General features: G+C 43.0%; 2 protein-coding genes across 3 annotated transcripts in view; one reads left to right on the top strand and one right to left on the bottom strand.

The window, feature by feature from the left end:
• iqsec3b (IQ motif and Sec7 domain ArfGEF 3b) lies at positions 1–26,879 on the bottom strand. Of its 2 annotated transcripts, none has more exons than XM_068602495.1 (15): positions 26,126–26,879; positions 21,694–21,768; positions 18,047–18,164; positions 16,562–16,957; positions 15,642–16,351; positions 14,763–14,924; positions 12,772–12,894; positions 7,599–7,765; positions 6,373–6,512; positions 6,117–6,248; positions 5,555–5,654; positions 4,713–4,871; positions 4,504–4,596; positions 3,791–3,837; positions 1–2,797 (listed from the first exon to the last, which is right to left on the bottom strand). In XM_068602495.1, the coding sequence occupies exons 1-15, from the start codon at positions 26,647–26,649 to the stop codon at positions 2,378–2,380; spliced, it is 3,366 nt and encodes a 1,121-aa protein (XP_068458596.1). In that variant the 5' UTR covers positions 26,650–26,879; the 3' UTR covers positions 1–2,377. The 2 variants fall into 2 exon arrangements, with proteins under 2 accessions (XP_068458596.1, XP_068458597.1); XM_068602496.1 differs by having other exon boundaries at positions 2,610–2,780.
• The window catches only part of wash1 (WAS protein family homolog 1), a 7,075-nt gene continuing 6,580 nt past the window's right edge, over positions 26,667–27,161 (top strand). The window contains exon 1 of the mRNA XM_068602501.1: positions 26,667–26,752. Within this exon, the coding sequence (XP_068458602.1) occupies positions 26,745–26,752 (8 nt within the window). The 5' untranslated portion in view covers positions 26,667–26,744. The remainder of the gene's footprint in view (positions 26,753–27,161) is intronic.

Raw genomic sequence — 27,161 nt, forward strand, 5'->3', positions numbered from 1 at the left:
GTAAAAACTACTTTATTCTTTCATTCTCTTTGAACAGAAAAAAAATTAGAAATATTCCATTAGTAAACATGTTGATCTTTTAGAAATCTCCCTTTTTAGAAATATTGTGAGGGTGCAAAGATTAATGACAGTGAGGATGCAGAGTAGTGCGTCTCCATGACAACCATGGAGAAGGCGTGGGGCGGGGCAAGGGGACCGGGCAAAAAGGAAGTAGAGGAAGAGGGGAAAATGACATCAATCAGCCCAACATGCCCTGACAATAATGATACAACATATAAATAAATTGCCCGTGTGTACTGTAAATGAGAGAAACAAAAAATAACAATATCATGCTGTATAGTACAAGTCAGTTAGAGTTTACAGTAAACAAACGGTGGTTGTTTACTGAGAAATCGGTCTTGAAGGTGACTCTAAGTGGGATTTGCTGTTGCTTTAGCAGCTATGTGCATGTGTGTGTATGTCAGTGTGTGCGTGTGTGTGTGGTTGTGTATGCACATGTGTGCATGACCTGTGATTTACTGCACATATTCATCATTACAGCATAGCCCTTTACACACCTTACACAGGTGACACAGCCATCTCCTAATTATTCTATAATAATATATGACACTATAATTTCATGATGAATGTAGATCTGTATTAATATCAGTGTGTGTTACCATGGTAACTAGAGTGTGTTCTATAAAAGCTGCTTCCTGTCTCTCGCAGGATTTAGGATGCCCCTTCATATTAAATGTGAATAATAATAATATCTATAATAACTATAATACTCTTCTTTTTTTTAAACTAGATTCTTCTCTGTACAAATACATACGTAGATACACACACTGGGCAAACCAATCACTTTTTCAGAATAAATCTATATTATCTATTTACAATATATCCAATATATTCTGTGGTGCAAAAGGTACAAGACATGTTTGGTGTCTCAGTTGGATGATTTGCAATCGGCTGTACAAACTGGCTCAAGCTCGAACCATCGACATTGGACAGACAACCCGATGATGAAATCAATAATTATTCCATGTTATTCCATCTTCAGTTTTCCCCATAATTAACATTCAGTATATAAATGCAACTCTGCTTGTATAACTTTCGGTGTGCAAGGAAAAATATAATTTGTGAGAAGGGAGTGATGTTTTTGTGAGGTGACTTTGGTCTACCCTGTGTGGAGCAAATCATATCATTTTTTAAACTAAAGCTGAGAGTTTTCCGAGCACAAAATATAGCCTAAATCCGAAGGTAACAACAGTATTCACTCTATGTAACCCATAAAAAGTAAATGTAAAGCAGGAGAAAGGATTCCATCTGGCTATTGTAGCCTTGTTTTGGATTAATTACCAGCCCTACTCCCTGCTGCCCACGAGTAAGCAGACTGAACACGAGCACGCTGCTCTCTGTACAACTCAGATATTACATCTTACAGTGCAACAAATCATCTCCTGAGCTCTGTGGGAGCAAAGTGCCACATATTTAGGGCCGTCACACTCTATTGTGAAGATATCGTCTCAGAAGTTTAGCTAAACACACAACAATGAAGCACAGAAAAGTATGATTGTCGTTAGGATGATTTAGTGAGTAGCAACGTCCTTGCGATACTGCACTTTACTGCACATGACAGGGTAGAGATGCTAGAGCAATTTACCTTCTTTTTTTGGCCTTCTGCCTCACACACTGATTATCTGTTCCCGAGAAGATGAAGGAAACAAACCAGCTGGTACTCTTGTTTCTTCACATTATGCAGAGATGAGGGGGGAAAAAGATTGCAATGAGGAGAAGCTAGATTAGCTCTGCTGAAATGATTCTTCACGGAGACCAGTATCTAACACTGAAAACCTGGATCAAACAAAGACGTGTGAAATTAACATCAATATCCTGAAAGAGAACAAAACAAAACAGAGTTTTGTTCTTCATATTTAAAGCGATCCCTTGTCCTTTCAGGGCTGCCAGAGCTTGCTTTTTCTGACAATGCCACTCAGTTTCAGTCAAAGCTCACAGACACATTTGTTTGTAAGGTGACATTTAAAAAGCCAAATCACAAGATCTTTTAAGAGTGTGAAATCTAGACAGACAACACCTTCAGCTACCGGTTGACATGTTGGAGACGAAAGAAAGAAGAAAAGTTGTCTTTCAGAAACGGCATCAGAACTTCCATGTTCAGAACCACCACCACTCAAAACTATGAATAGATTCTTGTTGGTTTCCTTTTCCTTTGTCCTTTTTCTTGACTCATGCAGTATATTCCTCTGTTTTATTTTAGCAATGCTTTAATCTTCCCATTCAAAGTGAGTCGGCTAGTGCTCCATCATGTGTCTGATGCTGCATGTGAGTGTGGGGCTTTTGACTGGCCCCCAAGGTTTATAAAGTAGCCGTCGACTCAGACGATGCTGCGGGAACCGCTGGAGTTGCGCCTACGGGTGAGAGGCAGGGTGTGGTGGAAGGGCATGGGTGAGTCAGGGGGACAGAACTGGTGGGGGTGGTTGTAAGGTGGAGGTGGAGGCGGCAGAGGAGGTTGAGGGCCATCCCCCTCTCTGACGTGCACAGGTGTGGACAGAGCCGACTGGATGAGCTGATGGGTTGCCGGGCCTTGGCTGAGAAAGGCCTCCATCCGCCCTCGCCCACTCTGGTCCACAACAATCACCTTGACAATCTGCTGACATTGGATGAGTGTTTCTGGGCGGAGATCTCCAGGCTGGATGGAGCTGAGCAGGGCGGGTGGTGCAGCCAGGGCCAGAGGCGTCGACTCAATGCTGGGCTGGCTCAGTTGATAGGTCTGCAGCCTGTTGTGAATTGACACCTAGTTTAGGAACAGTCAGAGAACGCATGAGGAGTTACCAGCCTGAACGCAGCCTCTACGCAGCCCTCTGGTGTTTTACGCACATGGGCATGCAGGCATGCAGGTAGTGGAGAGGTAGTGTGCAGAGCGAGCACATGCAAAATACACACACACACTCCAACTCTTTTATTCTCAAGTTGTACACACACTGGCTAGGGTAGCAGGGTAAGAAGAGATTTTGGTGAGAGATCGTGGCGGGAACATTTTGGATATTGTGTGTGCGTGTGTGTGCGTGTGTGTGTGCATTTGCGTGCGCGAACATGATCAATGAGTGTCAGGATGATAATCTTAAAGTCAAAGGGGAGTGTCAGGAGAGGAAAGAGGTGACACCGAGGGCGGGGTGTCTCCCTAACACACTTATTCAGAAATCTAAAGGACTGACTGAGGACTGACTGTAAGGAGGCGGAAGAGGGGGGAGGGGCGGGGGAGAATAGGCAAAGGAATAAAACAGAGACAAAAATGCAAAAGAAGAAAACAGCATTTATCGCTACATTTTGTTAAAGGAAGGGGACACACACCCACAGACTGATAACAGTATCAAGCTTATCTGGCTTTGTTGATGGTATTCTAGGAGCCAGCCAGACTTATGGTGGCTCGAAAAGGCTTATACAGTAAGGCTGGCAAGCAGCAGCTGATGAAAGACTTGATGCTATAGCAAGCGGAGTGGCTGCTGATCCACTCGTAGGGCACAGAAACAGGCTGTTTATAGCACCACTACAGCAGACTCCTCTCAGCGGCCTTTGTATCTGTTGCTGCATAGTGGGGATGGGCTGCAGGCCGAGCTCTTTTAAAAGCAAAACATAAACCAAACTTTCTTTTCTGGGTGAGAGACGCAGTCGCTCAGTCACTATCTAACTGCACACACACACACACACACACAAATACAAAAAACAAAACCCGAGCAGGGGAGGCAGGCACTTACCTGAGGGAGACACGAGTGGCTTTTGCACTTACCTCGACTGTGTTGTTGTTGCCGGTTTTATCGTACACATCCTGTTGGCCTGTGGGTGTAACAGGTTTTGTTAGTCAACAGGTGGATTTAAGCATTATATACATAATGTTATGAACAAAGAATAGTTAATTGCCCAGGGGACTCATTTGTTTGAAGGAACAGTTCAGTATTCTGGGAATATGCTTAATTGATTTATTTCTGAGAGTGAGATGATAGCACCTGGTTCTGTCCAAAGAAGAATAAAATATCTAAAGCTAAAGGTTTGTTAAGAGTTTGGGAAACAAGTAGATCAATACATCTTTCATGTCTGTCTGGTAAATATAGAGCTGGAGCTAGCATCTTAGAAAAATAAAGAAAGAAAAAAGTAAAGAGCTAGACTGGTTCTGTCCAAAGGCTCTAAAATCCATCTTCGAGCACCTCTAAAGCTCACAAATTATTATGTAGCATGTCAGTTTTATCCATACAAATAAATCTGTGCACAGAAATGCAAAATCTAAAAAAAAAAAAAAATTCTGGAAAGTACAAATGTGACAGTTATAGAAACTGTATGCTCTCATCATCAAAAAAAAATATTTTTCAGTGTAGTGGGCTTTTTTCATGCACCCATCTTCCACGAAGTCGTCCTATGTTCTACATTGCCTTGAGTAATGTATGCATCGTTATGAGTTATGTATGCAGTGATTTGCATTTTATGCTGCACGAGCAAATATAGCACCTGAGGGAGAGCCGTGTCCTGTGTGTGTGTCCACTTGCCCGCCATTGGTGTGTATGCTGTGTGGCTGGATGCCTTGGTGCCTCTCCAATTCCCCTACAACACAAGAAAAGAGATTGAAAGCAGCCTTTAACAGTAGGGTGTGTGTGTTTGCTTGCTTGCCGTGTGTGTTTGTTTGTATTTGCATGTTTTGAGGTGTGTGTTTCACTTACACTGTATGTGTATCTGCTCCATCTCGTTGACCTCTGTTATAGCCTCTCTGAGCTCCTCTGCAAACTTCCTGAGTTCTTCTCCACTCGGGGAGCAGAAACTCACCAGCTGTTTCTTCTCTGAGGTAAACGGGCTCAGCATCGTGATGCCATGGGCGTAGTCTGGAGAGAAACCCCATCAGTGTGTCAGAGAGCAAAAGAAAGCGCTTTCACCTTAACTTTGATAGTAAAAAAGGATGCAGGATTATTTCAGTTTCTATTTCACAAAATGAGGTCAATGGCCAGATGTGTTTCTGATGGCAGCAAGGACTTTTTTAATGATTGCAAGAGTTTGCAGAAATAATAGAAAGCTCATTCATACTGAAGATCAGTCATAGAAGATCATACTTTGTATATGTAAATACATTTAGCCCTACCTTAAAGAAGCGCCATAATCAGGTACATCTGTTATGTGTCCAACAATTGATTTGAGATTATTAGCACAATTAGCTGCGAGTTACCAGCTCAGTTGTCGCCATGTTGAGAGCTGTGTGGAGGCAATCCTTCTCCTAGTATGTTTTGTAAATATATGCAAAGATGAATAATTCTATTCAACCTTTTCTACTGAACAGGCTCTGGTTTTTAACAGATTTCTGCTGTTTTAAAATGAGCTTTTAAACTGACAACTTTGACTGGCTAGTCTCGCATCTCAAGTTTGTAATCAGAGTTTAAACAAAGCACAGAAAGCTCAGAGCTCAGAGATCCGCTGGCTACAACAAAACCCTGACAGCTCGCTCAGCATTTTTCTAGCACGAGGGTGGAACTGTACTGAGAACAAACTGCAGCAGAGTAAAACAGCATCTTACATTCATTGCTGAAGAGGTGAAACTGCATTCCCAGAAGACCCATAGCTTTACAGAAGGTGTATGAAGCCGAGCTTTTCTTCTTGGGACACAGCTTCAGGATCTAAAGTCGGGACACATGACACACACAACATGGCGGAATTAACATTATGACTTATTATGTATAAACAAACAACAAAATGTGGTTTCAGTTGCATAGAGCAGTGATTTTCAACCACTGTGCCGCGGAAGATAGTGAGGTGTGCCGTGGGAAAAAATTCAAATTTCACTTAAGCGGTCCAAAAATTTTTTATTTAGTTGCTGCAAATAATTTTTTCATTGTTGAGCGTCTGAGTCTGCAATATAGTGGCTGGCCTAGTAATAAAATACTCTTCTATGCCAGTAGGTAGCACAATAATTACCTACCATATGTGCTATTATGCTACAATGTGACATTTTGTAACTTTTTTGGTTGTTGGTGTGCTGCAGGATTTTTTTCTATTGTAGAAGATGTGCCGCGGCTCAAGAAGGTTGAAAAACACTGGCATAGAGTATTGTAGTGAGTCACTAAACAGAGGTTCCTCACCAGCAGCAGGTCATTGAAGAGGAAGACCTCTCTCTGAAGCTGGGACAGTTTCTGTTTATGAGGCTTGTTGGCGTCAGGTACCTCAAACAGACGACAGCAGCACACCAGTCGTCTGTGGGGCACAGCAAGGATCTACAAAGGACAAGTCAAAGAGATCAAGATGACAGGGTGAGAGAATGGAATGCTGTGAAATAATAGTTTACAAAAGAAAAACAGCTCGCCGAAACGAGAAATATCAAGGAAGGACATCACTCACAGTTTTGAGGCCCAGGATGGACTGCTCAACGCGGCTCACATAAGTGACGTGGTCTTCGTTGGAGCGGAGCTCTCGTTGTTGGATCCTCTCATAGATGCCTGCCACCATCTCTCTAGGGATGTCAGCTCCATCATCCACACCTGCGGGAACAATAGTCCAGAAAAAGTAGCAGTGGTCACCTTCAAGGTTAGGAAGACTCTGAAATCCTCCCGTCGCCCTTAGATGCTGTTGCTACACCTGTCAAACCTTCCATTTTCGCACAGCACATGCAGTTTACAGTGATCACGGTATTGGATATATAAAAACAACGGCTCCTTGACCTCAGACAGCAACAATGATTTTATAAGCTGTAGCTACCTAGCTAATTATGCTAACTTACCTTAAAAAATTCCATCTTTGGCTAATTTTTAAATGTTTTCAGCGGCCATGTTTGATAACAATTGTGTTGAGGTTAGTTTTACTTTTGGATATTTGACATCCTGCAAAGTCTTCTTCACCCATGGATGTATTCACCCAGTGTTGGCAGTCAGACGGTTAGCTCACCTGCTCACCCTCGGGGTTAACAGCTTGGAGTAGATTTTGGGTCCATCATTAAATTAATGTTTTCATGCTAACTTTCTTTCATGCTATTTTTTCCATATTAGTGAAAACTTAAAATATGTAAGCGTTGGTCTCATGTAGTATACTTATTATCATAAATGTATTTTGCACAAATATTTCAAATTAAAACATTATACTGAGCCTCAATTAAATGGGTCAATGCCACAGTCTCTGGAGCAGAGCTCTGAGTTAACGATATCAGGAATCTCCTCCTGCACAGCTGATGGTTTTCTTGATGGTAGCTAGCGCAGGGAAGCACCCACCGCCTCTCTAATTTACTTCACTTGAAAAGGCTGTCACTCAAAAGACTGATCGTTGTTGATAAGAGAGTGCTTGTTGTAAAACTTTGACTTTCTCTGCCCTCTCTGCTTTTTTTTGTCCTCCCTTTCATTCCTGAATATTTCTCGCATGGACCTCCTCATGATCTGCAGTAGAAGGTTAAAAAAGGACCTGTGTTCGTACATGTGGTTAGTATGTATAACCCATGTTAAACTCTCTGCTCATAAAACAATGTCTGCTAGTCATTTAACCCCCTTACTCTCCTTAAGATGACACATGCACACAGCCTCTATACACACACTTTATCTCTGTCAAACATGCTCATACATTTATTTGGACACACTAACCTCTTAGGTTGCGTATGAAGTCATCAAGGCCCATTTTGCGCTGGGGTTTGATGTTCGGTGAGTACATGTCAGTGTTGAGGAGGACCACAGCAAAGGCCAGGATGAAGATGGTGTCTGGGTTGTGAAACTGCTGCACCACATCAGGATTACACATACAGTACCTCTGGCTGTGGAGGGGAAATAGGACAACAGAGTCATATAGCTTAGGTGTGACACTTTTTCCTTGTCTTGGTCTGAATTCTAGGCCATGATACCACTATTATAGACCCCAAAACAGAGATTTTGTAGGTGAGACACACCGAGTACCACTCCCAGTTATTCAAATATCGTTCATATCCTGAGAAGTTTATTGCTTTTACATGGATAACAGCATGTACTCGCTGACACATTTTCTTGGGTGCAATACAAATAAATCAGATATGGCACAAAGTAAATAAGATAGTATAAGAAGTATTTGCCAGCTTACCACACATTTGGTGTATTATACAAAAAAAAGCAAAAAAAAACACATTAAATATATTAATATCTATTTTACTGTCACCAAATAATCACATAAACCAATGCAGCCAGATTATGTTATTCATAAGGATCCTATTCAGTACATACATACAGACATGTATGGCCTTTACAGCAACACCAAATCATATCAACAGAGTGAATATGTTAAACACTGAGCATCACATTTAGGAAAGTGGGATTTTACTATACACAGTGAAATCACACACTCAGTTGGCTCTTAATCAAGTACACCTCACTAAAAATAATGCACTCTCATACAGTCGTACAGTAAATTCCAGCTTTATAAAGCTTTTAATATTCATATGATCTAATATGCTGTTAAATTGTTTTGCTTAATACTAGTCGGGGTTCCTGATATTTTGTTAACCCCATTTGAGAAAATTAGCATCATCATAAGCCCCAGCCTCTTTTTCCTAATTTCACGAAGATGAGGAAATGTGTTTTTTTAAACTAAAACTATTCTATTACATCATCCACAAGTCCGATCTAATTCATTTAAAGTGCTAAAGTACTGTAACCCTTGTGAGAAAATATGTGACCGTTTAATTATATATATTTTAAAGATCCTTTTATTTTTAAAATTTCGGAAGCTCCTCAACATGACTGAGCAATTATAAATCACTAATTTAGTACCCTTAATAAAGTACTGTGGTTGTAATCATAGAGATTGTGTGAATCTAGCAGTAGTAGTGAGCGCACTGTGTGATCAATACTGGAGTCTCAAACTTCAAAACAGGAACCAGAGTTTTTTTCTAGCTCATTTCCAGGTTTTGCGATCTCATTGGCCCTTAGACTCATCTAAAAGCACGTCCGATTACACATGCGGACAGAGATGATCAGTTACATAGGTTGTTTGTCATGGCGGAACCAAGGAAAAGCTTAAATTTTTCAATCTCTGTATCGAAAAACACAATTATTGGATTGGAAATGCTTGAAAAGGGGTCATTGTTTGTGTCTATTGTGATTATTATTGCAGATGTTGATGCTTTAGGTCTAAATATTTCTAAAGAGGTGCAGTATTACCCTATGGCATGATGGGAAGGTACCGAACAATATAACAAAAAAACTCGGGGAGCGATCAAAGAGTCATTCTTTGTTCAGACTCTTGACTTTTAATCATATTTTTGTAGAAAATAAGTAAAATCAATTTGGGGACCATAGGGCTAACGAGGTTAACACCCCTGTATCTTCAGGCTCACAGAGCCAAAACTTCAAAACTCAATGACGCTCTCCTTGACTTTGCTATTGTGCCCAACTGCACCCCCAAATCCCAAAATGTCCCCTCAGCTCAAACAAACAAATTAGGGAGTGCATCGTTAAGAGAGATCAGTGCAAATTGCTTATTCCTGCTGTGAGATAGACGTATTTCGACTGATTCTAAGACTGATGTCTCACTACACAAGCATTTTGACTCAAAGACAGACTGAATGACTGTAACTTTTATTCAGATGTGAGGGGCACTCTACCATGAAACCATGAGACTGACAGGAGACAGGAGTCATTTGACAAAATGCCACTGCCCTAGGTGGGGTAACGCTGCCCAGTCTGCATTCGAGCCAGAGATGCCATATTTGGACTTCCTTTGCTCCATCACTGCCCACAGGCTTCACAAACTCTCACTTGCAACCCTTCCTTCCCCCATAGCGCCCTCCCTATCTTTCTTACTGTCACTTACACTTACACAGTGGGCCATTTTAGTTGTGAGAGGCTTTTATCTCTGCAGCCAGGCAGGATGCAGACATGGAGAGGGCTGCTCTGCTCCAGAGAACCATGTACTCGTCAGAGCATATGCAAGTTAGAGGCCATATCTGAGAACTGAAACCAGAAAGCCTTTTCCCAGACCCTAAACAAGATATAAGACCAGAGTTCTCGTAGAGCATCAATTGATGGCAGCCCAGTTCAGTGGCTGTTTGAGGGAGAATAGATGCTGCTTGGCACAAACACTGCTACAGATGTAATATGCACACACAGAGGCACAAATGAGCCTCCCGATTTGAAATCTTGAAGTAATTCTGCAGCAAATTCATCAAAGATTGAAGACAAGGCAAGATCTACTGCGTGAGTGTGTATGTGATAGCTAATGGACATGTGCATGGATGTATAGTGCATATGTGAGCAAATGGTTCGAGTGAATAAATAAAGCTTCAGTTAGGCCTATGCATGTGTGTGTTTGTTGGTGCTTCATTCACGCATTTTCATTTTCAAGCACGGCTCTCCGTCTTATGTAACTAGATTATTTCAACTCTAGCTCCAGATCTCTTATCTTCATATCTGCATATGAATGTTGCATGCCAGCTGGCACAAATACCACTTCGTAAAAAATAACTACTCACGACAAGAGTACAACACGCTTCAAACAGATGACATAACAACTGTTATGTAAGAGACATGGCATCGGATGTCTGGCTGTCCCGATAAAAGCCCGCTCTTTTCTGACCTATACTCACAGTTCCCTGCTGCAGATAGTGTGGTCTCAAATTGCTGATATATTTGTAATCTGCACCCAGGGGCTTGGCACGTATGATTGAGTGAGTTGTGATTAACTGATGACCTCGGTGGGTGTTCTGATTGGCCCTCAAATCAGATGTAGAGAGGGGATGTGTCATGATTGCTCCTTTCGCTCTCTTCACTCACCACTTTGTGCCGGTAGTAAGAACCCACTTCCTTTAATAGATACGGCTGATGATCTATGTTTTACAGTTGACCAAATCCAACAAATCCTTCTAACAAGTATTGCTTATGAAGTTACAGCCATCAATATCTACTAAAACATATCAATGCCACACATCAGAAGCCACACATTTGTACGGAGTGACATGATCCTTTATTATGATGAACATTATGATGGACCTGGAGTTTATTTTGAGTCAATCCTACATAATCCGTCTTGAAGCTATAAATACTCACTAGAGCACAAATTGAGTATTAATCAGCGGCTGAAAATAGTCTTCAACATATGTGCTATTTATTTCTTTCAGAGTAAAGTTTGATCACAACTACAGTGTCCTGCTGTTTTATGACATTTAAAAAGAAACTATAAATGTGTGCCACACTAGCTGGTGTCTCGTGTGAGGGCAATGTTGATCCGAGGGTCAGTCTCCCACTTTGGTCCAGATTAAAATGTATTTACTCCCGGATTGTTGAGACATTCATGTCCGCCTCAGCATGAATTGAATGACGTTGGTGTTCCTCTGACTTTTTTTAAAATCTAGTACTATAATCAGATCAAAATGCAAATTTGTCCCAAAACTGTCCTTAATCTTAAAGGTTTAAGTGTTAGGATGAAACAATGGACTTGGCGCCAAGTGCCACAGAGAGGGAAAGACAGTTGGAAGTACTGAGAAAAGGCCTAATATATGGTTGATTTTACATCAAAATGATAATAACAATAATACTATAATACTGCCAACATGAAGCCCAAGTTAGCAGCTCAGACAAACAAAGTCCACACATCATGGATGCAGAAATGTGTTGAAAGACCATTAACATGCAGAGCATTTTCTACGGTCACATTAAATTATACAAGCAACTTAGTGCAATTCAGAAGGACATCTTGGTTAGTAAGTTTAAAGGGGCAGTGGCTCAACTCATGGTGGTGACATTGTTGATTATCCTCAGGCAAAGAGCAGCACATCAGCAGAGAAAGATTCAATGGACACTACATTGCAACCAATTACTCTGAAACAGAAAACAATGATGGCCATTTTTATTGCACTTTTAGTCCCAGGAGCAATCTTTAAATATTACCAGGACATCTCAAGGGCAGTGTCAGCCAGAGGATATGGAGTCAATTGCAGCTTTTATTTGTCTGGTCACTTCTGTCTGTATTTCTCCTGAAAGACCTTTCAGTCAGAAAGTACAATTACATCATTAAAAACCTGTTTATGTCAGGAGTTTGTTAGAGTTTAAGCTGAACAGTCCACTAAAAGGCACAAAGGGAGTTTGCAAGCTGCAGTAGGTCTCGCAAGGTCCTCTTAGTATTAAAATAAGTCTTTTCAGATGGCTCGTACATTTTGGTGACTGGAGGGCAAGGCACAATGAGCACAAAACCAGCTTAGGATAAAACCTCATGAGAACCAAACATGCACTTTTACATATTCAAGTGTGATTTTGGAAAATGGACACACAACTATCACGCAAGATAGCCTGAAGATTTGGCTAGAAAGTACCATCCAGGTGAGAAAGTTGTGAAATAGAGCTTGTATTTTTGTTCAACTGATTGCCTGGAGCTCAGATCACAGCTCAAATTGGCTGACAATCAAACACTGCTGGTCAAAGGTTACAGGCAATCATTGTAATTTGTTAATGATAGACAGCTTTGCTTACATCAGAGCCTGCCACACCGAGCTGACAGAACCAGTTAAACACTACACACTCGGCCCATTAGTATGCCAGTCTGGATACATGTGTAACCCTATGGCTGCGAGATGAGATCAGAAAATACTTTTCTATTTTATCGTAAAATATGTGAGCTTGGTTACATGTGTTGCATAAGTGGCCAAAGGCAAAGGTTCTGTTCCTTTCAAAAGGTTCAGAGTGCCCTTACCAGCCCCAAGTCATGTGATGGACTGTTGTTGTGTTGAACTCTTTTAAAAAATGAAGCCAGAGCCCGTTAGTCAGTGAAGCCTGGTTGTAAGCGAGTTGACAGTCTTACCTAAAGGCTTCGATGAGTCTCTCCACTTTCTGTGCTTCTCCCTGAACACGAACGTGAGCCTGGAACTTTCTGAGGGCTTCGTCGAGCTCCATGCCTGAGAAATCCATCTCATCCACAACACAACTATTAAGGGACAGACATAGAGAAAGGAGAGACATCAGATTTCGTTGCAGTGTGTCACTGAAATGAGAAGGCGATTGAGTCTATGTGTGTGTGTGGTGTGTGGTGTGTGTGTGTGTGTGTGTGTGTGTGTGTGTGTGTGTGTGTGTGTGTGTGTGTGTGTGTGTGTAAGTGCGCATCACACTATGCATAACCAAGTGCTGATGGCAAGTCTTCCTCTTACAGTCATACCTCCAATACAGAACCGCTGACCTGGAAGACGCACATAGAGACAACATGTTTGCGCATGCACACACTTTGTGCAAACATCAATAGGGAAGACAGGGTCTGATGATGGGAGATAAGAGGGAAGGAAAGAAAGGGATGAGAGGGCGAAATAATGAAATGCAAAGAGCAAGGGGGCAAAAGAGAGGTACATGAAAGGCTGAGGGCAGGCGGAAGCAATGGAAAAAGTGCGTGTGCATTTATGTGCACACGCGTGTTTGTGTCCATGCACGTGTATCTATGTGTCTGAGGGAAAGAAAGCGAGGATGTGTGTGTGTGTGTGTGTGTGTGTGTGTGTGTGTGTGTGTGTGTGTGTGTGTGTTCAGTGCAGTGACCTATTTCTACAGTCACTGCAACAACCTCAGCAAAAAGCCTCTATCGTGGATCTGTGTCTACACTGGTTGGATTCAAAAAGGGTGAGTGTGAAGGCATTAAGTAAATGTGTGTTTTCATGGATGTGCTGCATTTATGCATGCAAGTGCTGCATGACAAGTGTGTGTGTGTGTGTGTGTGTGTGTGTGTGTGTGTGTGTGTGTGTGTGTGTGTGTGTGTGTGTGTGTGGATTTGTTATCATGTGTTTATGTCTGGTTAGGTTTCAACAGCTAGTTCTATTTTAGGTATTTTAAAATACCTGAATCCATTAAAGTCAGAGTCAACGTCTCTTATTTAATCTTTTATTTCCTCTTTTTTTCAGTGGTAAAAAGCAACATTCAAAACATCCATTCAAAGTGGATGTATGACCCTGGTAGAGACTTAGATACAATTGAAAGCTCCATAACTGCTATTAAATGGACCTTGGGTGGGATTTTTTTAATTTTTTTTATCTTAACTGCTCTTTCCAAGGTCCTAAAGGAAATTTGATCATTGACTCTAAAGTCAACATGGAGGTCCTCAGAATAATTTAAAGTTTGAACATCTCTAAAATAATGACAATGAAGCAAAGTCTACTTGCTGATGAGGACCATGTCATGTGATGGACACCTCAATACCTATAAATTGAGATTGTTGTGTCAAATGTGTGGCTCCATTTAGAACAAAAGCAAATTCAGTTTCCCATTTTGAAATAAATAATCGATTATACAATACATAATATACATGTTAAAAAATAGACAAAAATCAATCAAATCTGTAGATGACTTCTGTGTCTCTAGAGGAGCTTTCTCAAGTCTGATGATGTCATCACGGTCATCTCAAGCCTACGATTCAAAGTGTGGAGTTTGAAACAAGTGGAGAGTCAAACAAAGAAAGACTTTTGAGTTCCAGCATTTGTAGGAGCTTGACCAGCAGGAAGCAAGAGTCAACATATATTTTGTCTCTGCTGCTTTGACTTTGACCGCTTGACCATCAAAAGTTTAGTACCCCATTAATTTAATTTATCAACATTAATAAATCCAGTAGTTACAACTTCACTAATGAAGTCCATGAGGTGTGAGTGAAACCTAAAAAAACAGTTAGTAAATGGATCTTGAGTTAAGATTATTATTATAGAAACCTCAATAGATGCAATAGGGAATTCAAAGGGATTTGAATTTGATGACAGTACTCATTACAAGAAACCCAACCAAGTATGTGTCTGTATGTGGTGAGTACAAATGATCAGGACTCACTCAAGGACATCTCTGTTGAATTGCAGTTTGCTGTTCCCCAAAAACTCTCCAATCATCTGTCTGCTGAGACCCTTCCTCTGGAGCAGGAAGTGCGCCACTCCAATGGCTGTGTCCGGGACGAAACCACGCGTGATTAGGAAGTGGATGCCTCTCTCTGGGTTCCTAACCACAGATAGCCAACAACAGAAAAAGCATATAGTGTTAAGAGTTTAACAGCAAGTGTGCAATGGTCTTGTGCGTTCAAGCAGATAGGTGTGTGGGCCTGAGTGAGAAAGACAATGTGTAATATGTGTGTGTGTGTGTGTGTGTGTGTGTGTGTGTGTGTGTGTGTGTGTGTGTGTGTGTGTGTGTGTGTGTGTGTTAGAAGAAGCAGAAAGAGAAAGAGGGAAAAGAAGAGTGCATTCATGCGCAAGAGCTGTTAGCTCTGGACTTCTGGATCAGGCCCACTGTCACTGATGCATATGAGTTAATTTACTTTAATTTGTATTAACTAATAATAAGTGCAGGCCAACCGTGGTCTCTATTTATAGACATTGAGAGGCTCTCACATTGTTCATGACCTCCTTGACTGCCTCTCCTCTTTAACCGCATTTGCCCTATCTCTCTATTTCTCTCTTCATCCCTCGCCCTCTCTAACTCTTTTTTTCGTTGACATCACAAGATGGCACTGAACACGCAGCTCCTCCCAACAATCACAAACACTAATGAGCAGCTGCTTAGAGCAGTTGTGCAGGGCTGTTGGAGATTTGTTAGACACAAACAGTAGCAAGTGTACTGTGAACCCTGAGCCAGAGGGTGCAGAAATATTTCACTGTGTGTGTGTGTGTGTGTGTGTGTGTGTGTGTGTGTGTGTGTGTGTGTTGCTGGCCTAATACTCACACATTGAAGAGGTTGAGTCCTATACGGTAGAGGCGTTTGCGGTGCGTGTCTGTGGATAGAGTTGGCGAGCGACAGGAGGCTGGATCCTGGCAGCGGTCTCTGGGCAGAGAGACGACCAGGGCCTGCAGGGCCTCTGGGCTCGGCCCCCCAGGAATCTGCTGAGGATGAGTGTAGTGGTACTGCTGGTACTGGGTGTAAATCTGAGCAGGTTGCTGGTTCGACTGGGCTGAGGTGGAGATAGAGGTGGATGTAGAAGTGGATGTGGACCCAAGTCTGTCTGATCCACTTTCCCCCTCCATTCCTCCTGGCACTGCTGAGCCCCTCCTGGATCCAATATCAGCCATTTCGAGCTCCTCACTGGGTGGGGGTGCAGGAAACTCTGGCTCCTCTGCGAACTGGCCATCTTTGCCGCCTCCAGCCATGCCGCTCACAGAAGTCGTCCTGCTGCCCGAGTCTCCCCCGCCCGCATTGCCCAAGGAGGTGGTGGTTGTGGTGGTGGCAGTGGAGATGGTGTAGGAGGTATTGCTGTCGATATGAACAGTGACATCCCTGAAGGCCATGAGCAGCGAGCTGGCACTCCGAGGCAGACAAGCACTCTCAGCAGCTGCACGAAGGGCCCCGGGATCCATCAGGAGCCCCTTCCCGTCTCCACCTTCCGACAAGCTCCAACCACGAAGGGCGTCATCAATTGACTGGGCCAAGGAATGAAGCTGCAAATATGATCATAGAAAATATAGACTTCAAAACCAATTTAAAAACGACCTAATGACTCACTTTGACGTTCCTAGAACAATCCTGCTAGCTTGCTTGGCTGAAAAACTATAACAAAAACCTTATCTCTTAATTTACTTTTTGGGGCCAGTCTGCATCTTTACCTAATTCAACTTATGGAAGCTGTATTATGAAATAAAAACACTAACCTGGTCAGAGAAGCAGTCCTCAAGCTGTGTGAGTGTTTGTCCAGGGTTTTGAGGTGGGCTTGGGGCTGGAGGGGGACCAGCTGCTGGGGCAGACGCAGGAGAAGGGGGCAGAGAGGTGGAGCGACATGGGGGAGGAGGAGGAGTTTTGGAGCGCAAGGGAATCTGTCCTCCTCCAGGATGCAGACTGTAACTGTGTCTCTGGGCCGCGTTCCGGTTTCGGCCTGAAGGACTTGGATGGCGCAAGGAAATCCGGCGAGGCAGCTTGCTCTCAGACAGAGAGTTACGGATCTTCTGGAAGTTTTTGCTGAGCTGGTACTGACGGAAGGCCGTCTGGATACGACGGGCTGCCCGCCTCGCTATGAGATGGCCTCCATATTTCTGCTCCAACTCATCTATCTGAGGATAGGAGGAGAGAGTTAAAGTGGGGTGAATTTATATCAAACATGTTTACAAGGCTCTAAAACTCACTTAAGACCCTGCAAGAGTCATTGCAAAGCACACAGTAGCCACTGAAAAATATGTATTCATCCACCAGGCAAATATCATGATGCCATTTTGTTCCCATGTCTACAAAAGATCAAATGAATTTGAGCATTGCCTGAGTCATAAGTCAGCACACTCACACCTCTCTTCTTAGAAGTATCCTTCTTACTTATCCGTCCACTCTTTTAAAACCGCTAAGGGTTTATGGCATTAGACCCAAAGTAAACATCATCTATCATCATTCAACTGCTAATAAAGGCTGAAGGGCCATGGGAAGAAGGATGGATGGGCTGTGACAAAGGTGATTTTGAGAAAATGAATAGAAAAGTAAACACCCGCAGAAGCCTATTTCTGTTCTGTTTGTTGGCAGAGCAGCTCAGCCTAAAATCGCAGCTTCTTTCAAAATTTTGCCCTCCTATACTTCCAGCAAAAGTGAGACGGAGGAGGAGGAGTCGGAGGCGAGGGAAGAAGAGACAGAGAGAGAGAAAAAGGAGGACAGCCACACATGCCAGTGTCTGTGTGTGTGTGTGTGTGTGTGTGTGTGTGTGCGCGCGTGTGCATGTGCGTGTGCGTGTGTGTGTGTGTCTGCTCGCACAAACCTGTCCACAAAAAGTGCACTCACACAGCAGCAGCAGTAGCAACAGCAGACCCTTCAGCAATTTGGTATGTGAAATAAAGACATCTCCAGCTGCCAGGAGCAGTTATTAGCTGTTACCATGACAACCTAGCATCTTGTTGCTCTGACAGTGGAATTTCTGGTGTTCTTTTTCATGTCGACACAACGGACAGAAATAGATCTGAAAGGGAATCTTGTTTGTCTCACAATGTCAAATGATCATTCTTCACGCAGATCCTCATGTTAAAACAGGTCAAGGAGTCCGCATCCACTTGTGCTTACACACTCACACACACACACACACACACACACACACACACACACACACACACACACACACACACACACACACACACACACACACACGAAAAAGAAGAAAAACATACCTGTTTGTTCTTATTCTCTAGGCTGATCTCGTACTCGCTCGGTCCCTCTCTCTTGTTCCCCTCCACTTCCTGTCCTCCACCAGAGGATGTTCCATCCTCCAGGCTCAGCATATGTCCACTGCCACGGAAATAGGAACAGAAAGCTATTAGTCCTCCCTCCTGACCTTCAAAACTCTGCCATCATTGCTGTGGAAGGTCATCAGCCAAGCAGTGTTTAAGGAGGTTCATGCAGGCAGCGGCAGGCGCAGAGTGATGTGTGGCTGAGGTGGCTCGGGGCAAAGGTGACTGAGTTTATGTGTCCAGTGTTGTTTGGTCAGATTTGTGGCTCCAATGCAAGGTGCAAAAGAGACATTATGGACATAAGAGCCAAAATAAAATACCTTGTGCTGTGACCAAAATCCTTCCCTCCTTCACTATTTCCTACATACTAAAACTAACCAGTTTAGTTTATAGTCAGACTGCAAGCATCAGTGTCTTTACTGCCAAAATATGTTCCTAACAATTTCTCAGAGCCCAAGTTGAGGTGAAACTAGTAACCCATAACTCAAAAAATAACATAAATTGCCAAGTCAATTAACTGATCCAGTGGTTCCAACCTTTCTATGCTTGTAACTCCCTAAATCAAAGCAATATCTGCTTATGATCCCACGCCAGAGTGTGACAGACGTTTATTTTATACTTGTGTGATCTACTTGGTTGAACATGTAGGTCCATTTTGAGACTGGACCACTTGAGAGAGATCATTTTTAAGGGCACTTTACACATTACACTCTCGCAACAAGCAATGCTTTGATGTCACAGAGATCTTTGTGAGGTATTGTCAGCCTCACAACGTGAAAGTGGTGTATTGCACTCTTAGCAGATCCAAATGTGTTCACGGCACTGACAACATTTTCTACGAAAATCAGAGCCGATTTCGTGTAAGAGATGTGTTTCCATGGCAATGACATACTTTGGATGAACATTTCAGTAAAAGTTGTGATAAAAAGTATAACTTTCAAAGTCTCCTACATTTAATGAGATTACTTCTTTTTGTTTATATAACGTTTTTCTATATTCTGCTAAAAAAGGTTACAGTATGAAAGCATGATCAAGTTAAGTAACAGCATATTAGTATTCAAAAACACTGGAAGCAGTGCAGGACAATCATATTCTCTAAGTCAAACATGATTGGCAGAAAAAGAAGGAGAATAAACCACACCAATTTAACAAGAACTAATATAATATATACGCAACTGGAAGCAAAAGCAAAACAAATATATATTTGAACTCGGCCTGAATCTGTTTGAGAACTTAACAGAGGCTCAGTGCGTCCCAGTCTCTTATTAATCCATGTCCACAGATGGAAACATTTTCTTTTTCATGACAGTATTTTAAAAAATCTCTAAAAGCTATGTAAGGCATAAGTACTGCCATGACAAAGCAGAAACTGTCCTTTTTACCAGGCTGTTTTAGTAAAACTAAACTAAAAAAAGGTGTCTTGTGTCCAACATCTCTAGAATCAAACCACATCTCAAAGATACAAAGCCATTCAGCACCTTTTATCCAGCCAAACTGGCTTGATGCAAGCACTGAGTATGATCACACCCTAAAAGGTTTTATAACAGTGTGCAATTATGAGTGTGAGTGTGCATGATGTTGTGTGCCTGTGCAGTCTTTCTTCCACCTAGATAATGCTTACCGTTATATTTTTTTACACGAAAGGGACGAGCGCTAAACACGACTGGGGAGACTAAAAAGCCTGCTCATGGTTAAATAATGAGCTCATCACTAAAGCTCCTCTTTGTTTTCTTTGATTGCTGTTAAAGCAAATACTCTGCATTCCCCAGCCAAAAGTCAGAGATAGGGCCAGAGAAGCTTGGTCATATCTTTAAATGAGATAAAGTGAGAGAAGAAAAAGAGAGAGAAAAAAAGGGAAGAGAGTGAAACCGGTGGCAGAGATTAAAAAATAAAAATAAAAAACAGGGAGAGGGGAAGATATAGACAGAGAGACTGTGTTGGTGTGCGCATGCTGGAGGCTGTCTCTATCAAAAACTCTATTAAAACGCTGCCATGCCCCTTCGAAGCATCAGAATACATTAGAGTACATTAGAATACATTAGAGGATTTAAAAGCAAGAGTTGAGCTATTAATGCATCTGGACAGCAAAAGCTTCCATAATGATATGGCAGATATACTCTTTCTCTCTCTCTCTCTCTCTCTCTCTCTCTCTCTCTCTCTCTCTCTCTCTCTCTTTACACACACACACACACGCTCACGTGCACAGCAGCAACAAACAAACCAAGCACACACTACTGCTCTGCCTGCATGTGTGACGTCATGGTTGAAGAGAAATGAACATCTGTCAAATCGCATCTCTCAAGGTCCTTCAGAGAATTATATTCCTGTACAGCCAGGCAGGAAAAACACACACAGGAGAGAAAAAGCTCAGCAGGTTAGTCTAGAGGCGGATCTCGTGACATCTCTTAGGAGGTTTGCGCGCTCTGATGGATTCAGTGGATGACAGTTAGGGTGTAGAGGTGGTGCGATTTTGCAGCCACCAGGCACACACACACACACACACACACACACACACACACACACACACACACACACACACACACACAACTTCATGTGATGATAATAACGAGCTACCGTGTTGCACGGCTTGTCTACATCTCATCATCTCAGGTGGGTGTCCACTGCTGCTGTGCCATTAGCTCATCCAATCAGGAATATGTGGGTGTAGATGATGATACTTAAGTCATCAAATCAGAGAAAATAAGAGGGATTCCAGACAGACAGATGGTGATATTAATAAAAACAGAATGAGAGAGAGACTTGATACGGAGGGATGAGACAGCAATAAACAGACAGATAAATAATGAGTTGTGATGCAGAAACAAACAACACAAGGTGGAAGATATACCAGCAGATGACGAGACAGAATAAGTATATTACTGGATGAAAGACTGGATTTAGAAATACATATAATTTAACAATGGGAGAAATGTCAGAAAAAGGAGTGCAAAACATTCAATTCAGTCAATCATTGAGAAACAACAGCTTTTGAGCATTTTACAACTGAGCTTTGCTTATCCAACCATCACAAAGTGAAACGGAATGCCTTCACACACGCCACGCACAAAACTAAATATGAACAAACTCATACAACAAACAGACAAGCTGCCCACACAGAAACAACAAACGTGGCTACAGTAGATCCTCAGTTATATTCTAGTTATATTCTTCAGTTACTATGGTAGGGGTAACCATTGCATCATTACTGGGTTGCCATGGGCACTTTTGTAGTGCCAATAACACTCCCGCCCCCCTTCCTCCTTCCCCTTCCTATCCGCCTCCCCTATATGTGAATCACCATTGAGGCTGGAAGATCTATAGGCTTGTTCCAGTGCATTTAACTGGAACTCCAGCCGTCGCACGTCCATAAATACCCAGATTTACACTTGCATACGGTTCTGTGCACGGACTAACGAGCATGATTCAAACCCTGGGTGTGGACATTACTCAGTTAGATGACACACATGTATAAGTTAGATGACACAGATGTACATGCAATGTGTATGTACAGTATACAGGAAGTTTCACATGGCTAAAAAAAATATAGGCATAAAGGTGGATGTGATTGATGTGTGACACAGACTTACCTGGTTGAGCCTGTGGTGTCAGCCTCTGGATGTTCAGGGGCGGGGCAGCAAAACTGATGCAGCACGTTCTCGCTCCTGAAGGGCAGACAAGAGAGGAGGATGGTTAAGCAAAGGAGGGAGGAAAGAGGAAAAGCAGACAGAATTGAAAGGACAGCATATTGTTTAGTTATTATTGGCTGTTGCTGGGTGTTTGCCTTGTTTCCATATTCCTCCTTATGTTCGTTCTTAGTCCAACATCTCAAAAGACACTGAAAAGGCTCCCATTATACTCTTCTGGATTATTTCCATGGATTCTGTTTACAATTTGGCACTGATCCCGTGGTAAACACCCTATGTAGGTCAATTCAAGGCTGAGAACGCTTAGATTAAGTTTGAGTATATGTGTGTGTGTGTGTGTGTGTGTGTGTATCCGGATGTGCTTGTCTATGCCTTCTCCCATCCAATTAATCAGATCTGTGGCGATTTAGCAGAATTCACAATGTGGACAGATGGTTACTTCAGCAATGTTTCCTCCACTGTCTCTTCTTAAGTTCGCCTTTCTCATTTCTCCCTCATACATTTTACATTTACATTCATATTTTAAGCATCTTGCTGGTGCTCTTATCTAGAGCAATTTAGTGTGAAAAGAAAAAGACGAAAAAAAAGATAGAAAGAAAACAAGACACATAATGTTTAAATTGTTGCATAAAGTGACCGTTTGACTATCTGTGCCCGACACCTTGCACCACCAGTGACATGAAAATAAGAATATTCATGACTTACATTTTTTTAAATTGTGTATAGGAGGTGTGGGTGTGGGTCACATTGGGTCATTTCACAATGAGCGGAAAGCATTTAGTTGACAGTGAATTTTATCTTCTTCTGTCTTCTGACCTGAGCTCAGCTCAGCATATTGCCCGTGACACAGACCCACAGTGACAGGCAGTCAGAGCCTGTGCGAGGCTTGGGGTGATAGCCCAAGCTATAAAAAGCTACTTTTTCACGGCAACATCCACAGACTTAAAGGGACGCTGATGTTTAACAAAAATATACCTCTGATCAACACTCACATTTCACATTCAGACACACATAGAAACGTACTGTACAGTACACCTATGAATCATTTGTTCTCCATGTAGCAGCAAAATGTGTAGTATTTCTCTCAAGCTTTTGCCTTTGTTTACTAGCTCACTTGGGTTAAAAGAATTCTCTAAATAAACCCATTTCATTACTCAGTTACTTTTTCCATTTTGTAAATCTTTTGATAAAGGTTTTTCTTGTATGAGATTAACACATTTTTGTAATTAATGCATCTCTTCAATAATATCCTCTTTATAATATAGGTATAAACTAATTTAATCTATACATCAAAGCAGTATAAGAATTCAGTTCTGTTTCTCTGTGTTGTAGGTATTCGGGGTCAAAGTGTTATCGGGGTACACCTGGTTCACAGAGAAGGGAGATCAAACTATAAACTTTACATCGGAACATAAAATCACTGAACTTTTCGTTCACCCTCACAATAAGATCTGAATTACTTTTGCCAGCCTGATATGAACCCTGAGGAAGAGACGAGGCTGAGCATGTGCACAAATTCACACAACCACACTAACACACACACACTTAACGGGTCAATCCATCTGTCCGAAACGAGACACACACATTACGGCCATACAACTCCAATAACGCTTACAAAGAGAACAGGTGAATATTTCAACAGGACATGGCTCCTGCTGTCAGGCCATGTTCTCTCTCTCTCTCTCTCTCTCTCTCTCTCTCTCTCTCTCTCTCTCTCTGTCTTTCTCTCTCTCTCTCTCTCTCTCTCTCTCTCTCTCTCTCTCTCTCTCTCTCTCTCTCGCTCGCTCTCTCTCTCTCTCTCTCTCTCTCTCTCTCTCTCTCTCTCTCTCTCTCTCTCTCTCTCTCTCTCTCTCTCTCTTCTGTGCCCCATCCTCCCTTACGCCATCCCGCTCTTCTGTCCTGTTTTGTAAGAGTAATTTAAACGCAATGTTTTTTTTAATCTGCCAGTATCCAGTGGAGAGTGTAAGCAAGAGGAAGGTTGACATGAAACAAGATCAGCTCTATTTGGACTCCAAAAATTGCCGGTACATTGTATCCACCTTCCACTGTGCCACAGGATGCCTCAGCATGTCCCTCTCTTGTCCAACCTATCTATTTGTCTGCCAGCAAGATGTAGATAAACGGAAGAGACAGCTACCCCAAATGCACCCTTTATATCATGTCTGGTTTGGTCTCTTCTTGTACCTGTCTCGCTCTCTGTGTACTGAAACCCCTTCCTGTCCTGTTCTCTCATCCGTACACCACCCTCCCCCCGCCCCCCACCCACATCCCCCTCTTTCTACCGCCTTCCCTTTCACTGGCCTACTCCAATGTCAGCCTCAAGCTCCTTCCTCTAGACACCTCAAGGGCTCCATCAAAGACAACGACTGAACATGCATTCCTCTCTCTTTCTAGCTCTGTGCCTTTCTCTCTCCTGAGAATGGCTGATTACCGTTCGCTCCATGGGCTAAGTGGGGCAGATACGAGGCTCAGCTGGAGAGAGACATAAAATGAGTAGAGAAGAGGATCCTGTCTCTCAACCCATAGGACTCAAACATAATGCACACACACACTCTCACAGCCAACCATACGCAGCCCACAAGTCATGTATCTGCAGGGCCAAGAAAACTGGGCTCTGTATAGAATTGGACAGCAATTCAGATAAATACAGATGTAAGATGTGTAAAAGAAAGCAAGTGTGCCTCCCACCCCATTCTACACACACACACACACACACACACACACACACACACACACACACACACACACACACACACACACACACACACGATTTGTAACATATACACTTGGTGACACACACAAGTCACTGGCAACAGGAAAAGATCGAACAGATCTGATCTCCAGTCAGCTGCAGAGAGGATGCAGCAGGCATTGACATGGTGAATCCGTTGAAAATGCAAGCGAAAGTCTGAGCTCCCCACTTGCAAGCAAAACTATACACATTAGGTGTTAAGCTATGGTCTTTTCCAGAGGGACTTAAAATAAACGGACAGGTGAAGATGCAAGGTTGCATTCAAGGTCACACAGTCTATTTTATAAACCATTTGCCCACTTTGCTGCATGATCAACTGGTGGATGGTTCTGCTGTGTTCTCCTTCCAGCTTTTATAATGACGTTTTTTTGGGGTTTTTTTTTTGTATTTCTTCCCCACCAGTTAAACTATTTTAAATTAAGAACCAGTGGTGTTACACTGATGTCTGTCAAATAATAACAAATTTGCCGCAGGGTATGCTCTCTAGAGAGTACAACTCAGGTTCCAGGCAAAGAGAGCAACAGGCACACACAAACTAACATGCAAACACACAACTCAATAGCAGGGAATGTACGGTTTGGTAGGTGAATCATTCACTGTAGGAACAATATCAACAACTATTTTTTTCCATAGGCATGTATCCCCTTCTGCACTCCTCTTCTCCTCTCAACTCCTCTTTTCTGAGTTGCTCCCCTCAGTGGGGGTGGAGTCCCAGAGAGACCAATCAGGACTCCTGCTGGGAAACAACTTATGAACTGAACATACATGCATCCGCACACAGAACAAGAAAAAGAGAGAAGGATGGATTTTCTCTCATTAGGTGCTGATGTACTATGAGGCTCTGGTGCCAAGCAGGGGGTGCTGATGCGCGCGCGTGTGGATGCGTGCCTCATCTTACACATTAACATCAGACGTCCAGAGGTCCCGTGAGAGTTCACAGATCCCGTGCAGTAATTAATAGAGAAACCAGCCGCACTGTGGACAGCGACTCGCGATGTCTCATCATCGCAAGTGAGGCTGTTCTTGTCTCAAGCTGACTGACCGCTGTGCAGAGCGTTTCCAGCACGCAGAAACACACACACACACACACACACACACACACACACACACACACACACACACACACACACACACACACACACACACGCACACACGCACACACGTACGCTCGCTCACAGAGCGGCACAAGTATAGGCCTACTACAGCTGTTTGTTATGTAATGATTCAGTATTCGTGATCCAGCTTCTCATTTAAATAATCCACCTCTTCCTCTTCTGCCAGAGTCCTTGTATGTGTCCTCCAACACGTTCTGAAATTTTAAAATATGCAAGCTCCTTCTCAATTAGCCTAATTAAACGCCTCTCAATCTGCAGGACACGCACGTGTGCGCGTGCATGCTTTAAATTATACAGTTTTAAAGGGATCCTTCTTAAAAACTATGAGGGGAAAAAAGAGGCTAAGGAAATACATAGGTCGATACTGGAGGAGATGCTATACCACAGGAGGATTTCAAATGATTACCATATAAAACCTTCTGAATAGCCTGTCATATAGCATGTATTGTCCAATGGAGTATTTTAGGACAGCCACACATAAACGCATACAGCCATATTCTCTACTCACTCTGATTTCCTTGCCAGGGCCAGGGATTGACAAAGATGTGTGGGGGTCATCGGAACCATAGAGCGACAGCTTTGGTAACTTCCGCCGTTTTCTGGGTCACTGTCAACTGGGGAAACCGTGGACAAGTCGGCCGGGACCAGCTGCATGTCTCCCGGGTCCATAGGTTCGAGAGGTGACGGCTGGACTCCCGGAGTCGCCTCGACTTCTGTTGGTGCCGCTACATTGTCTGGCGGACACCCAGCACTGGTCTTGAGCTGAGGTTCCTGAGGGTGGTGGTGTTGATGAAAGTAGCTAGGGTCGGTGTGATGGTGATAGTGGTGATGGTAAGGATGCTGCTGTTGTACCCTGACGTCCCGCAAGTGCCTGTTCTCGCCAATGAGCTCGTCCACCCGTCGGTCCAGCTCCTCTATCCGGGAGCGCTGGGTCTGGATGAGACTCTGCTGGTTCTGGACGATAGTGGTGAGCTCCCGCAGGTACAGAATCGCCTGCACCGGATTTTCCAGCAGACTGGAGCTCATCATCATACCCAAGACAGGGGGAGGGAAGAGAAGCAGAAGAAAACAGAAAGCTGGACTGACGGATGGAGAAAAGAGGAGACGTAAAATATCCGTGAGTGCGGATGAGAAGGTGAGATGTCCTTCCGTTCTCCTCTCCTTGATTCTGCTCGGCTGTGGATGAAGGTGCACGGACCGAGCTAGCCTCCGCTTCTCCGGTCGTTTCCCTCCCTCCCTCACTCCCTCTCTCTCTCTCTTTCTTTCTCTCTCCCACTGCGCTGAGTGGTACTGATGAGAGGAGCCAGATCCAGATGTGACAGGAGAGAGGAGGGGAGGAGAGGCGCTGGCAGGCGGATGCGTCATTACGCACATGCACGAGAAAGCTACAGACCAAGCACGCACCCTACAGGCTGCTGTTAGACTTCCTCTAATATGTTTCTTTTAGCTTTGTTTACACACGCAATTGACATACTATTTTAGTGTTATCATTGTATCTTAATATAAAAAATAAAAGTGTGTTTACCAAGTCTTATAGACCTATA

Source organism: Clinocottus analis, unplaced genomic scaffold (assembly GCF_023055335.1).
Source record: "Clinocottus analis isolate CAN_PGR_092001 unplaced genomic scaffold, fCliAna1.0.p SCAF_6, whole genome shotgun sequence".
In the NCBI taxonomy this organism is placed as follows: Eukaryota; Metazoa; Chordata; class Actinopteri; order Perciformes; family Cottidae; genus Clinocottus; species Clinocottus analis.

Bases quoted from the DNA above. Each gene is read 5' to 3' on its own strand.
- iqsec3b (XM_068602495.1), bottom strand. From the start codon at position 26,649: ATGATGATGAGCTCCAGTCTGCTGGAAAATCCGGTGCAGGCGATTCTG. The intron at 16,958-18,046 runs GTATGTTTTTCT...TCCTATCCTCAG, and splicing joins TAGAGAATAAGAACAAACAG to ATAGATGAGTTGGAGCAGAA. The intron at 2,798-3,790 runs GTAAGTGCAAAA...TTCCTAAACTAG, and splicing joins GCAACAACAACACAGTCGAG to GTGTCAATTCACAACAGGCT.